General features: G+C 40.6%; 3 protein-coding genes across 5 annotated transcripts; 1 reads left to right on the top strand and 2 right to left on the bottom strand.

Moving 5' to 3' along the window:
• The first annotated feature begins 376 nt into the window (after positions 1 to 376).
• On the top strand, positions 377 to 2,630 carry LOC117946482 (hairy/enhancer-of-split related with YRPW motif protein 1-like). Its single transcript, XM_034874663.1, has 5 exons — positions 377 to 651; positions 806 to 878; positions 995 to 1,078; positions 1,209 to 1,290; positions 1,400 to 2,630. The coding sequence occupies exons 1-5, from the start codon at positions 551 to 553 to the stop codon at positions 2,002 to 2,004; spliced, it is 945 nt and encodes a 314-aa protein (XP_034730554.1). The 5' UTR covers positions 377 to 550; the 3' UTR covers positions 2,005 to 2,630.
• Positions 2,631 to 5,167: 2,537 nt separating this feature from the next.
• stmn2a (stathmin 2a) lies at positions 5,168 to 8,336 on the bottom strand. The gene is made up of 5 exons (XM_034874664.1): positions 8,090 to 8,336; positions 6,203 to 6,298; positions 5,850 to 6,022; positions 5,528 to 5,719; positions 5,168 to 5,400 (listed from the first exon to the last, which is right to left on the bottom strand). The coding sequence occupies exons 1-5, from the start codon at positions 8,106 to 8,108 to the stop codon at positions 5,356 to 5,358; spliced, it is 525 nt and encodes a 174-aa protein (XP_034730555.1). The 5' UTR covers positions 8,109 to 8,336; the 3' UTR covers positions 5,168 to 5,355.
• Positions 8,337 to 8,972: 636 nt separating this feature from the next.
• upp1 (uridine phosphorylase 1) lies at positions 8,973 to 13,228 on the bottom strand. Of its 3 annotated transcripts, none has more exons than XR_004657073.1 (9): positions 13,112 to 13,228; positions 12,719 to 12,763; positions 11,719 to 11,830; positions 11,477 to 11,635; positions 11,246 to 11,360; positions 10,351 to 10,560; positions 10,107 to 10,253; positions 9,551 to 10,001; positions 8,973 to 9,105 (listed from the first exon to the last, which is right to left on the bottom strand). XR_004657073.1 is itself a non-coding variant. In XM_034874943.1 (8 exons), the coding sequence occupies exons 2-8, from the start codon at positions 12,757 to 12,759 to the stop codon at positions 9,841 to 9,843; spliced, it is 945 nt and encodes a 314-aa protein (XP_034730834.1). In that variant the 5' UTR covers positions 12,760 to 12,777; positions 13,112 to 13,187; the 3' UTR covers positions 9,465 to 9,840. The 3 variants fall into 3 exon arrangements, 1 of the variants encoding a protein (XP_034730834.1); XR_004657072.1 differs by having other exon boundaries at positions 12,719 to 12,777; positions 13,112 to 13,187; XM_034874943.1 differs by lacking the exon at positions 8,973 to 9,105 and having other exon boundaries at positions 9,465 to 10,001; positions 12,719 to 12,777; positions 13,112 to 13,187.
• Positions 13,229 to 13,893: the final 665 nt, after the last annotated feature.

Below are 13,893 nucleotides of genomic sequence, written 5' to 3'. Positions count from 1 at the left end.
TGACTAATGTTGGGCCTCCCGGCTGATCAATGCTGTTGTGGAACCCCACAGCTGACAGCAGACAATGAACAACACACTCTGCTAATGGGCCGTGTGTCCTCCACAACACCAAAGAAGAAGAGGGATCCCACTATAGTGGGGGCCTGTTGCCGAAGAACTGGGGGCTCAGCAAGGAAAATGGGAACCTAATGCCAGAAGTCTACCGGTGAGCCTGAGCTGTCATGCCTCAGACTCAAAAAGACATGTGTTACAAATCATTTTTGAATACATTTAAAATGTCGGTTTAAACATACAGAAATGAGTTCCAACACCTTTATTAGACATTCCTCTCAAGAAAACCTTTCTAATGCATAATATCAGTCAAATGGTAGGTCGTTTGTAACAGGCTCAAGTCTTTTCAAGCACCGCCCACATCATCCCGGGACCCCGCCCGGTGTGAAAATGATCAGAGAAGAGGAAGGTCTGACGTTTAAACTCTTGCACAGACCCACTGCTGTCAGTGCACCACCGGAGTGTTCTCTGAAAGGAGTTGGCTACTTTTGATCACTGCATGCTTGGAAGCAAAATGAAGCGAAGCCACAATTACAGCTCATCGGATAGCGACTTGGACGAAAATATTGAGGTGGAGAAGGATAGTGGCGACGAAAATGGGTATGTTGACCTTTTTATGTTATAAATTATGTAGGCCAGATCATATGTTCTATGTCAGATTTCTGCAACATTTCAACTTGCCCATGCCTATTTTCATTTGTTATCCTTACTTTGTTGATTAACCAATGTAGCCTATTACTGTTTTACCTTTCAGTCAACTTGATTCTCACGGCTCGATGTCCCCCTCCACAACCACACAAGTCCAAGCCAGAAAAAGGCGCAGAGGGGTAAGTGAACTCATTCTTTCCGGTGCCAAGTTGCGCACTCCTGTTTGATAGATCCATCTGTTTTGCTCCAACCTGTGCTGTGACCTAAATTAGATTTTTCTCTTTACCCATGACAGATTATTGAGAAACGGAGACGTGACCGAATCAATAATAGTCTGTCAGAGTTGAGAAGATTGGTGCCAAGTGCTTTTGAGAAACAGGTAACTGGGTCTTACTTCCATTATGGCCAGGGACACATTTGCCCATACATTTTTTTTCTTTCTTGTGAAAACTGGATAAGAAATGTCAATATATGTTAAAGTGACATTGCTCTTTTCTATTTCTTTACAGGGATCAGCTAAATTGGAAAAAGCTGAAATTTTGCAAATGACTGTGGACCATTTGAAGATGCTTCATGCTTCTGGTGGCAAAGGTAACAGACCCTTTCTTAGGCTTTGGAGGATAAGTAAATACCTCCCTAATTCAAAATTGAATATGCTGTGAATCACGTGTCTAACCCCCCCGGTTTCCTTTCCTGACAGGCTTCTTTGAGGCTCATGCTCTTGCTAAGGATTATCGCAGCCTGGGCTTCAGGGAGTGCCTGGCAGAGACCGCTCGCTACCTCAGCATCATAGAGGGTCGGGACGGTATAGACCCCCTCCGTATACGTTTGGTGTCCCACCTCAGCAACTACGCCTCTCAGAGGGAGGCGCACACTGGACTGGAACACTTAGCCTGGGGCTCTGCCTACGGGACTCCCCCTGCCCATCTTCCCCACCACCTCCTCCTACAACACCCTCAGGGCAGGAAACCGGCATCCAGAAGCAACAGTAGCCCACCCTCCTCCTCTTCTTCATCTTTATCTTCCTCCCCCTCCACTGAAGCATCTGGGACATCCAGACACAGTGTCCTGCCCCCCACAGAGACCCTCAGGGTGCCTCCCAATGGCTTGCTGGCCCTCAGTCTGTCTGTGCCAACATCCAAGCTTTCCCCACCACTGCTTTCATCCCTCTCCTCGCTGTCGGCCTTCCCCCTCTCCTTCGGTGCTTTGCCTCTGGTGTCCCCAACAGCCCTCAGCACAGTGAGCCCCTCCTCCACCCTGTCAAAGCCTTACAGGCCGTGGGGAACAGAGATTGGGGCCTTCTGAAGGAAACAACTGGACTGAAGGCAGCAGCTGAGCTGTGCCCACCACCACAGACTAGCCACCGCAACCTGACTCTGTTTTTATAGCAATCAAACACAGAGGAACAAAGCAAACTGATTTTATTTCATTAGGAGCCTTTGTAGCTTGACATCAGTGTGAATTAGGGAAACCCCAATGATTTTCTAGGCTAATAAAAAATAAGGTTTGAATGAAAGCATGCAAGAATAAGGGGGAGATGTCGATCTCATTATGTCATAACTCTAAAGAAAGTAATTCTAAATGATTTTATGTTATTCATTGACTAATTTAGTTAACATGCACTGTCTCCAGGCTGAGGATATTGTGACATATGGGCCAAGAATAGATGTGAGCACAAATATACTAGAGACTATTTTGTAGACCATACAATGGAACCTCTACATGGATATCTGTATTTAACATACTGTAATGTAGAGTTACTTCATTTGGTCTGCTTCTTTTGTGGTATCAGAACTCATGGAAATTAATAAGCATCATGTGCCATTGTTGGAAAACTAACCACTTGAGAATTGTGAACTTGCATTCTTGTATCTATTTGTAATATTTTTGTACCAATAAATTGAGTTTAAAGTATAAAACATGGATTTAAACCAAAGTTTCTGTTTCTGTTGCATTTGCTCCTTCAACTCTCCAGAATGTTTTGTTATCATACTATATATATAATTAGTTTATGCATTGCTATTTGCTATTTTATCTACCATAATGCCACATAGTCCCTCTAAGTGATTAAGACCTTGTCTTCCCAAATGGCACATTATCTGCAGGTGCATTTTTGTGACAATCCCATAGAAGTTAATCATGCAATAATAAGGTCCGAGTTATTGACTGAAAGGCAATTCCTTTACTGTGTGCCAGGTAAGTAACCCAATCTGAGAGCATTGTTGCCCTTATGAATACCCAGGAAATCATTAAGAGCCAGAGGAAATCCTTTACAATGTTGCCCTGACCTCACCAGCTCGGGTTGGTCTGAAACGGAGACAATAGTGTGAACAGGATGGGGACATTGGAGGAAAGCGGTTAAAAAGTAACAACAATACACGAGACAGCTGGACCAATAAATCACTGTTCAGATCCACGGTGTTGTTTCTGGTCCTGTCCTGGTGACACTGTTTTTTATGACTTGGTTTTATCCGTCCATACAGCAGCTCCGTCTTCCAGGAAAGGCAGTATTTGATTTGTTCCCTGAGGGATCTGGCCAAATGCTATTAATGAATACATTTTTTTTTAATTAAGTACATTATCTTCCTTCAAAAAGCAGTCAAATTAAACTACAATATACAAAAGTGTCTGTATTTGATGTGCTGAGTGCAGATGAATGACACAAACCTTGCTTCCTTTGATGAGGATGTTAAACATCAAAATCATGATTTTCATGAAGAGATTAAACAATAACAATCTAGATTTGGACTGTGTTTTTGCCTCTGGCTCACTCAGTAAGAGAGTTTGCCTTATGTTGGCTGAGTCCTGCAGCGGCCAGGGTTTGATTCGATTTTCTGCATGTTATCACCCCATCTCTCTTTCCCTTTCATGTCTATCCACTGTCACTACAATAAAGGGAAAAGACCCCAAAATTATTATTAACATTTGAATTTGGCACATTGTGAACTTTTGCCTACATTTGGATTAGTATGGGCTCCAGATTTTAGTTTTTTTTACTTCAAAAAAATTCTGCAACTGCCACCTAGTGGAGGAACATTGTTTATTACATGCCTGATGGATGACTCATTTGGTGTATTTATTACATGTTCATGGACAAGTCTAACCGTCAAAGAATAAGCCTGACTGTATTTTGATTTATACCATAGTATACAATATCCCAAATTTAAATAACACTAGACCTGAATGAATAATCAACTAGGGGAAGACGGCAATTCTCAGGATGTGTAGATAACTGATTCTTTTTATTTGGCAGTTTACATTTTCCCTCCTCTTTTAGCACAGAATGTATTAGATGGTGCATGCCATGTTCACAGAACCTCAAACCTTTATTCAGCAAAGCTTTCACAGAGAAATATATGAAGGGAGAAACACAAGCAGCAGAGGATGCAGGCAGATATCAGTGGTACTGTATATTAAAAAGAGACTAGTTCAGTGTGCTGAATGTAAAGCATCCTGCATTCATTCTCTATCTAATCCCCTAAAGAGAGCAGAGGCTAATGGTGACTTGTGGTAAATTCGCATACACACACACCCACACAGACATACGTTATGTTCACACTATAAATATCAAGATGGGAGCAACAGCACATTCCACTGTCCAAGACAATATGCATGGTACCAGTATAATGTTATAACATTCAAGAGCTTAATGCCCAAATACTGTGTATGTAACAGAGCTGCTGATTTAGCTAAAGATGGAATCATTATGAAATGGCGCTTTCAGAGTAAGAGGGAATCTACAAGTGTATAAACAGTTGCTCCCCCTTGGGCAAAGACATTCTCAATATCAATAAAGCACCTATCAAGGTCCTTATCAAGCTCATTTCAGAGGAGGTGGACACTTTATAGATCTGTAGAGTTTGGCATATTGTTAAGTTCCAAGCGTGCGTATTGAAAATGTGTTGGTGTGCTTGAGGAAGATACAGATGGGATACGTTGATATCTGGAAGGAGCCTGGGGTGTAAGTACACCGACCGTCATTCTTTACGAAAACACAGAAACATCATCATCATGACATCATCAGGAAACATTGCAAATGTCAGTCTACAGCCAACTCACAACACTGACGGCTTTCACAAGAAAATGGTTGTGGAGTCAAATTTCAAGAACTGAAACGTTAATCAATCACAAACAAAATGTTTGAAATTGTACAGTGCAGTACAGTACAATCTCTGTATGTACTTCACTTACCATGATGGATGGATGAATAGATAGATAGATAGATAGATAGATAGATAGATAGATAGATAGATAGATAGATAGATAGAGAGATAGAGAGATAGAGAGATAGATAGAGAGATAGATAGATAGATAGATAGATAGATAGATAGATAGATAGATAGATAGATAGAGAGATAGAGAGATAGATAGAGAGATAGATAGACTTTAAGAAAAAGTATTTACAAAATAAAAGGCATAATCTCACTCATTTTTCTAAAATCAACAAATCCATTCAACTCTCAAGATCTGTGTTATTGATGTTTGTAATCACTGATTATACTGATAGTGGTGAGTACTGGTGGTGTGGTGTGTTGTGATGTGGTGGTGGGGTCCTTGAACCTCTCGGCCTCTATAGGGTTGGGTGTCTGTTCAGAGGAGGGCGGGACTGGATGGAGGGACGTTGATGGACCATGGAAGTCAGGACTTGTGTGAGGCTCATGCTGTCAGCTTGTTCTTACGCACCAAAGCTGCATGTCTCTCCTGAAAACAGCAAAACAACAAAGAGAAAGAAACGTTAGTCAGCAGTCAGCGCCCAAACTCTGTTATAGTCCGTCTGAAGGTGGACACAAAGAAGAAAACACACAACTGACATCTTTGCATTTCTCACCTTCTCCTGTAGACGCTCAATCATGGCTGCCAGGTGGGCTTTACGGTTCTCCTTGATCTGCTCCATCTTCATCTGGAGCTTCTCCTCGGCCATTTTACTGAAGTTGCTGTTCTCCTCCATGGCCTTTAGCAACACTTCCCTCTCATGGTCTCGCTTTTCTGCCAAAGCCCTCAGCAACTGGGCCTCCTGAAACTAAAATATGTAGAGCAAACAATGAGAAAATAGACCAATTGATTAATTTGGAATGCTTTATTAAAATGTATTTTCCTTTTTTCTTCTTTTTTAAACTCCCAAAGCTATTTCTAACAGGTTAAGTACGCACCTTCCTCCGGTCTTCAGCAGCCTCCAGTTTCTTCTCAATGTCCTCCAAGGAGATATCTCTCTTGGGGGGTGAGGGGAGGCTGTGGGTTACATCTGACACTGGAGACAGAGGCTTGAGAATCACCTCAAAGGCCTGGCCAGAGGATCGCTTGTTTATAGCTTTCACCTCCATGTCTGTGAATCAGAAAATCATGATGATGACACCAGCAAAGTCAATGTCCATAACACAGTATTACAGTCCAACAATGTGTCATTATTATTAACATCTGAATGTACAGGATGGATATATACATCCATGGGGGCAGGCAAATATATTTGATCCAATAGAAAATCAATGTGTGAGCTGATCCATACCTTCAAACTCACACACAAGCTTGTTGCGTGACTCTGGGTAGAAGCAGGAGCAGATGAGGGAGAGGACAGACAGCTCCTTCATCTTCTCTTTATATGCTTTAGGAACATAAACACACAATAGCATCTCATGAAAACAGAAAACCACACATTGCATGCCACCAATTGATAAGTTTACTTGAGATAATTCCAAATTAAGATATTACAAGTTAGGAAAGGAAAATTTGCACAATAAATCAATTAGTGTCAGATGACTAGTGTGCCTGTGCCTTGTTGCTTAATCATTTATTGATGATAAGGATAACTGTATTATGTAAGGGTGATCAAACTATGATTCTTTAATTGGATATTATGGACATTTGTGACTCATTTGAATCATCAAGAAATCATTATTCATTTGCAATCTGTAAGATGAGTGATTAGACAGGATTGTGCATCAAGTTATTTAATTTCCTGTTCAACTCTCAGCTGATTGTCCCATCATAATCCCAATAATAAGAAACATTTGCTGTATATCTACCGGTCTTCTCGCAGAATAATTGTGGAGTGTTGCTGTCAGAGCTGTCAAATACAGCCGATTGGTAGTCTTGACTTTTTAAACTAGATATGAGGTAAGATGTGCTTTCAACCAGTTCCTTACTGACTATTTTTAATCTCATCTGCAAATTCTGTCTCTTTTTCCATTCTCTCTCCTGTATTTCACAAAGTGCCCACCTGGCTGTTGAAAGAAGACTACAGATTGTCAGTGCTGCTGAGCCTTCTGCTGCAAAGGCCAGTGTGTGAAGCGGCCCCTTGCTGCAGGGCTGGCCTGCCTCCCACCCTGCCATGCACCTGTCTCCTCCGCTATGTGTCTGCCCCAACACATACCATAATGAAGCCAGTCTGCACATCCTACTACATTTTGGAGAGACCAAATGGGTTGCTTATATAAGGCAACGTTTTAGATACAAAAGCTAAAGAAATCCATGAAAACAACTATGCTCAATGCCTGGCATGACAATAACTGTCCATCTGAGGAGATGACTAATGCCGGCTACAGTCTTATCTGATTATTTAAGATCCAGTGTGCTAACACCTACGGGTAAATTAGCATTTGTTCATATGCCAAAAGGTTGTTTTTTTGCGAAGTAAATGGTAGCCCATCTGTCACAGCTGGCGATGCATCCTTGGCACAGAAAGAAATAAGGAAAAGCTACAGGCACAAATCAAAGGAAGAATCCCAAATAAATGATCAGATGAAACAATTGCGTTAAGGAGAAATAAATATGTATATAGCCTATAAAATAAGCATAGCAATAAACATAGCAAAGTAATATTAAAGCCAGACGGATAAAGCACTCTCAGCTTAGCTGTCGGCTAAATGGTCGGCAGCACAGCATCTTGGGTGGGGTCCGTCTGCATTATGCTGCATGTTGGGGCCGCTGTAGCATGAACCGCAGGTGCGGCGTTGTAAATAAAGCTGTCAAGGGCCAGTCCATGTAATCTGATTGTTACACAATACAAGATTAAAGCAAATCAGGACTAACACATTGACGTAGATGCGGATGATGAAGGAGACATTCCAGTACCCTAATGACGGAGGATTCTTGCGCTTGTAAGACCATTCTTGCGGTCTTTATTACCAGACTCATTACCTGAGACAATAGGTTCAATGTCGATAGAGGAATATCAAGGCAAGTGATCTTAGTTTTAACCTTTCAGAATAGAGTATTTCTAAGTTGAGTCATTACAGACGCACCACCACCTAGACAATACCAGGCCGACCTGGGCTTTAAACAGAAAGGATCAGTTACAAGTCCATCAATCCATCCATCCATGTATACCCTACATGGTTTTCATCCGTACACATCCACGCATCGATTTAAACATGACCTGTCTGAACACGCTTACCGGTTGCTGTTTTGGCCATGGCTGATGTATTTCTCCGCAGAGGATGCTGTAGCTCTGTTCAGGTGAGTTGTGATGCTGCTTAAGGCACTGAGTCAGCGAATAGACAGGACTATGATCGGATGGCAAACAGGAGGTGGGCACGCACGGGAGCGCGCAAACAGACCCTCCTCTCGTCCTCTGACGCGCACAGCGATTTTAAGCATCCCACATGCATGTGACAGTATAGCCGACTTAAATGTGGCGACAAAAGCGCCGACACACAAGGAAGTCGAGAAATATGTTCTGCAGACCGGATACTTGCAGTTCAGTGTATCCATATTATTGAGAGAATTCCCTATTAGCCTATCTCAACGGATAGCCTATTTCTATTTGCATTGTATTTTTCATTGTCATCTAAACGATTTAAGACGTTCATATAGCTGACAGATCAAGATTAAAGGCAAATGTTCTTGAGTGGGCTTAAGTTGAAGGTAGCAACTATTATATTTGTTTATCAGCCAAACAGTGTTTCAATAGAGATCATCTTCCAGAACTTCAGTTACTTTAAATAGTCAGCAATGTTCATATTGTTGGACATACTGCAGCAACCCCCTGCTTCAGTGGTGCCTGCACAGAGAAAAAGCAGTGTACCTGTGCTAATGTTGTGAGACAGAACATAAAACAGACAACTTTAGACTGCATGAGGATTTATTAGTGATAATACATTCAATGGATTTGTTTTGCAGATTTTAGCTTCTGAAACTTCTAAAAAAATAAATTAAGAAGCTTTATCATAAAAAACCTCCTTTCTGCATAACAAATCCACCAGATATACACATTTTGTAACAACAGATACCAACACAAGACACTAAGTTATCAAAATCAGTGTAATTTCTTTTGGTTCTCATTAAAGTGATTTACTCTATTTGAGCTGATTTTGCTACAGCACCGTTGTAAGTACAGACATTTCAAAAGTCATGAACCCAAACAGGTTTTATGGATAAGGAACTTTATATGTTGCATAAAACAGAGGCCGCCTTAAAGTGCTCACATTATGCTCCTTTTCAGGTTCATAGTTATATTTTGAGGTTATAGCATAATAAGTTCACATGGTTTAATTATCAAAAAAAACAATTTTTTTGTTATACTACACATTGCTGCAGCTCCTCTTTTCCCCCTGTGTGTCGAGCGCTCTGTTTTAGCTACAGAATGAAGCATCTCACTTCTGTTCCATCTTTGTTGGGAGTTGCACATGCGCTGTAGCTAGGTAAGCAACACCAGCTAATCAGAAGCCAAATCAGAGGCCGTGCAACACTAGTAGCTAGGGGAGCATGGAGCAGTTTGTGAACAGGGATTTCTGTTGGAGATGGTAACTCCCTTTGGGGTGGACATTTTCACTTTGGAAGCCTATTGCATGCACAAAAAAAGATACTTGACACAATAAAGTAAAAGGCAAAACGCCAAAAAGCATACTATGAGCACTTTAGATAAAGACATTTGATCAATAAATGCTGCTACATAACATTTAAGACTCACTTAAACTGTATTTAAGTTAAATTCAAGAGGAAACAAAAGTGAAATAGCTAACTCCGGTTTATTTAGACGGTTAAATCATTTAACTATGTAAGTGTGAATGGATAAATAAAAAAGCAGTGCATAACTTCAAGATTCTGGAGGTATTACAGGTATGGCTATTGGTGAGCATAGAATCTATATAACATGTTTATTTTCAAGAGACAATTTTGATGTATGCTTGCATATCAGTGTAATAGCTATTGCACTTTACTACATTCTGCTTTGGCTTTTAACTGTTTCTTAATGTAGTAACCAACCAGTATCTGAGGACGTTGTTGGTAACTGTGAAGAACTTCATGAGACTCGTTCAGCTGATCCCCCTTCAGCCGATCCAGTAGTGTAACACAAACCACAGCCGCTTTCCACAACAAGAAATACACGTTAGAAACTCAACGAAAAGAAAACTTCTTTTTGTCAGGTATAAATTGCCAGCTATAACGATGCTGATATTGCATTTTCTTACCTCGTAGACCACTCAGCTTGCACATAGCAGCAAAAACTGATGACTCCATTTCAATGTTGCAGATTCCTGCTTCACTGGCTTTACTGAGGTAGTTCTGTTTATCCTTCTCAGTGTAGGAGCAGAAAGCACCATCCAAACGGGCTTGCCCTGTGTGATTGATGAGACGGACAGAAAAGATGAACAATGCAACTGAAATACTTTAAATCTAGGTGAAAATGTGTTTAACACATCAGTGCATCAGTACCTTCGTAGAAATCCAGCGTACACATGGTGTTGCCTATCACTGTCTCAAACTGGTTCATCTCTTTGCTGCACTGCAACAGCTCCTCGGCCAGGCTTTGGTCCAGATCGGTATTGCGCACCACAGTCTTCCCCAGGATCACCTGCTCAAACTTGGGCAGGAAGGTGGCATCCATAGACTGCTTGGTGACAACAACTGTGCCAGGCTTAAGCCCTGAAAAATGGTAAGTAAATTGTAGTCTGAACATACAGAAAGCTTGAATTCAAAAAATCTGTTTCATATGTTGAAACATTACAGACTGATATCAAGTGAAATAAGCATCATGTTCATTTCCAAATTAACATCTAACGACATTCTTAAAATGATTTCAGATAACATGTCTTTAGGTCAAGTTGCGAGTCAGTGGAACGGTCTACTACAATGTAGTCACTGTTCATAGAATCAAATTACGCTATACCCATCAGCCATGCTGAAAATGATTGATGTGGACTTCAGAATATGCCGCAAATCAACCCCCAATGGTTCATGACATAATCAGAAAAAAAGGTTGGTATACATGCAAATACATATCAATTCTCTTATTCAGAAAACTGTAGAAGTGCCATCTTGGGCTAATCACAATCATACACAAAAAGCCATATTGGATGACACTGCTCTAAAATCTAAGGGACTTTGGGCTCCCTCTTGTGGTACAACTATGAAAAGGTGTCTTGGACAACAACCTCGTATTGAAGGCATCTATTGTACTCAATTCAATTGGATTTATTGTATCAACTCATAACATCACAGGGAAACTAGCATCCTTGGAGTGTTAGCAGTCTTTGTGATTTGATAATGCAACACATCATCAGATGTATTATCAGGCATTCTAAATACATATTCTAAATAGTAAGCTTACCTATTCCACCTGATGTCCCAATGCGTATAATAGTAACATCTGTGCATTGAGCGTGATGGAGGAGCTTTATTAGCTCATGCAACATTATGGCAATAGATGAGATGCCCATCCCATGCTGCAAAATATAGCACAATTTTCACATCTATGTAGTTTGTGAATAGAAATGCACAGATTAATAGGATTAGGTTAATAAAAGTTAAGTTGATAAAGGTTGTGATAAGTTATACATACACTGACAGACAGTACAGAGCCAACTTTGTACATAGCATAGCGGTCTGTTCCAGCACAGATGTTTGGGTACTCTGAATTGGGGTCTTCCATACCGAGCTCAGCAGCAATGTACTCAGTGAAGGCTTTCATTCTCCACGGACTGCCCCCAACACACACAAACTGAAGGAAAACACACAAAACATAAAAGAATAGCCAAATAAAGATTATTATGGAGTTGATTTATTTCCCAAGAATTAAATTACTTTGACATCACCAAACATAGTTGGAAGGTCGTGAGTTCCGGTTCCTAAACCAAAGTGGTAGAGGACGTCATCTTTCAGTGCGTCCAGGTGGGGGTTATGCACAAAAACAGGCCTTCGGGGGAAAACAGATCTTAAAGGGTCAGTTCTAGCGTGACAATAACACTGAATTGCCATTTTATTTCACTTCATGTATTAAGAGGCTGAACAAATCTGATATGTGAGTATCTCCATCCCAGGTCAGTTCAACCAAATCTACCTTCAATGTTCAGTTTTTTAAAATTTTTTTAAAGTGTTGATTTAACTGTATTGACAGTTTGGAGGATATAGTTTGCACTACTGTTGAACTGTATTCTATTCTGCGCTATAGATAGACGTTTACAATTTGATAAGAATGAATAAGTTTTAGCTTGGTAATCCTAATACACTGGCAGCTGAGTTTATACATACTATCCATAAGTGAGAAAATGTGATTTTAAGATGTAAGACATACTTCATTGATTCCGCAAAGGGAAATTACATTTTTTTCACATTGTTGTCAGTTATTCCACACATGCCCAGGACCTATACATGCACTAATGGGTTCAATGCCTTGCCCAAGGGCACCTTGACAGTTCCCAGGAGCTGAACTGGCACCTCTCCAGGTACCAGTCCACACCATGGTCCACAAAGTGGATCCACTCCATGGTCCACAAAGTGGACAGTCCACATATTTAGGTGAGCAGCAGTAACACTATTGGCCAAATTAATTATTAATTGTAAACAATGTGGAAGTAAAGTAGGCCTACACTTAAAATTCTTTTGTAAGTAAATTATTTATAAGACCTACATTTTACATAGGCTACTTGGTAAGACCACCTGTCCTGATATCCTGCTCCACCTCTTTCCTCATCCAAACAACCTTACAGCATAGCCTCAGCCTAGCCTACTGTATCCACACATACATAACCATTTAAACAAACGTTTGAATTAAAGGCTAACTTAAGATCGTGAAAGTTCTCACCTGGTGCATGAATCGGTCCTCTTGTCGTCCTTTGAATTCATCTTCCTGAAAAAGAAAAGCTGTGTGTATATATTAACAGTCTACGGTCCGAACAAAATTATTCACTGACCGAGAACAAGGCCACGCTCTAACAGCCTCTGAACGTCTCAATTGCAACCTGCGGGGGGTTTATGCTTAACCGTGTGTGACCAGAAACGAGCCTATACCTAAAACACAATTAAGAAAATTAAAAAAACACCCTAACGTAGATTCTTAATCTGACATCGCAGCACATATCACTTCATCGTTTACAGCGGGGAAAAGGAGTTTATAGCTCCATCATTACCTTTGAGATAAGCCAACAGCATAAACAAGCCCAACGGCTACAATACAAACACTATATAAGACATTTACCTTTGGTATGTTGCGGTTATAGTCTACTGCCAGTGTCCGTTTCCTCGGTTTCTGAAAATTATTTCGCCCTGTTATCTGACCCGACGTAGACAGCCCACAATGACATGACGTGAGCACGTCACTATCGCCATATCCAGGAACGCTCATAGGATGTGGACTACTCTGCCTCGGTAACGAACAAAGGTTACTAAAGAGCAGACGTGTAGTTACCACATTCACCGATGTCCGCAGGGAAACGCACAGCGTGTTGTAAAAATCCCTATGTTGCCAAATGATTTCCGGCAGCTTCATAATACACTTTGATTATATTTTAAAGACAGTGGTAAAAACCTCCATATAGGACCCTCCCTCCTCAAACCCATCAGAACAACGGAGTGACTCACTATGCTCCTTTCCTGTTATGTGTCATAGGTAAATACAGTAGGTACATCTAAAAAATGATGTGAAAGATCTTAATAAAATGTTGACTTTATTGAAGGACTGATTAACTCACTTTGCTAATTAGCTGGTCTTTAATGACTGAAAAACTTAAAATAAAGTCAGTTTACCTGATATTATGTACCTTCGATGCATTACAGTGGTTCCACATTTTGAAATACCTGCAGTCTGGAATTTGTGTCTCTTTCATTTGCTGCATGTAAAAACGGTGAAAGAAAGGAAAAGCTTGATCATGTGGAAAATTGATTTGTGGCAATGTTGAGTATAATGGGATAAATCTAGCAAATGTATCTATTCTTGTTGAGAGAGACCATATCAGTTGATATATAAAAGTAGAATAAAAG

Source organism: Etheostoma cragini, chromosome 6 (genome assembly GCF_013103735.1).
Source record: "Etheostoma cragini isolate CJK2018 chromosome 6, CSU_Ecrag_1.0, whole genome shotgun sequence".
In the NCBI taxonomy this organism is placed as follows: Eukaryota; Metazoa; Chordata; class Actinopteri; order Perciformes; family Percidae; genus Etheostoma; species Etheostoma cragini.
The sequence above is the reverse complement of the archived record's forward strand: the minus strand, read 5'-3'. Positions and strand labels throughout refer to the sequence as shown.

Coding starts and splice junctions, on each gene's coding strand:
- LOC117946482 (XM_034874663.1), top strand. CDS start 551: ATGCTTGGAAGCAAAATGAAGCGAAGCCACAATTACAGCTCATCGGAT. Junction 652..805: donor GATAGTGGCGACGAAAATGG/GTATGTTGACCT, acceptor TTTACCTTTCAG/TCAACTTGATTCTCACGGCT. Junction 1,291..1,399: donor TCATGCTTCTGGTGGCAAAG/GTAACAGACCCT, acceptor CTTTCCTGACAG/GCTTCTTTGAGGCTCATGCT.
- stmn2a (XM_034874664.1), bottom strand. Junction 5,720..5,849: donor CTGCTGAAGACCGGAGGAAG/GTGCGTACTTAA, acceptor TACATATTTTAG/TTTCAGGAGGCCCAGTTGCT. Junction 5,401..5,527: donor TTGAGCGTCTACAGGAGAAG/GTGAGAAATGCA, acceptor TGCTGTTTTCAG/GAGAGACATGCAGCTTTGGT.
- upp1 (XM_034874943.1), bottom strand. CDS start 12,759: ATGAATTCAAAGGACGACAAGAGGACCGATTCATGCACCAG. Junction 11,831..12,718: donor AGGACCGATTCATGCACCAG/GTGAGAACTTTC, acceptor TTTCCCCCGAAG/GCCTGTTTTTGTGCATAACC. Junction 11,361..11,476: donor GCTCTGTACTGTCTGTCAGT/GTATGTATAACT, acceptor TATATTTTGCAG/CATGGGATGGGCATCTCATC.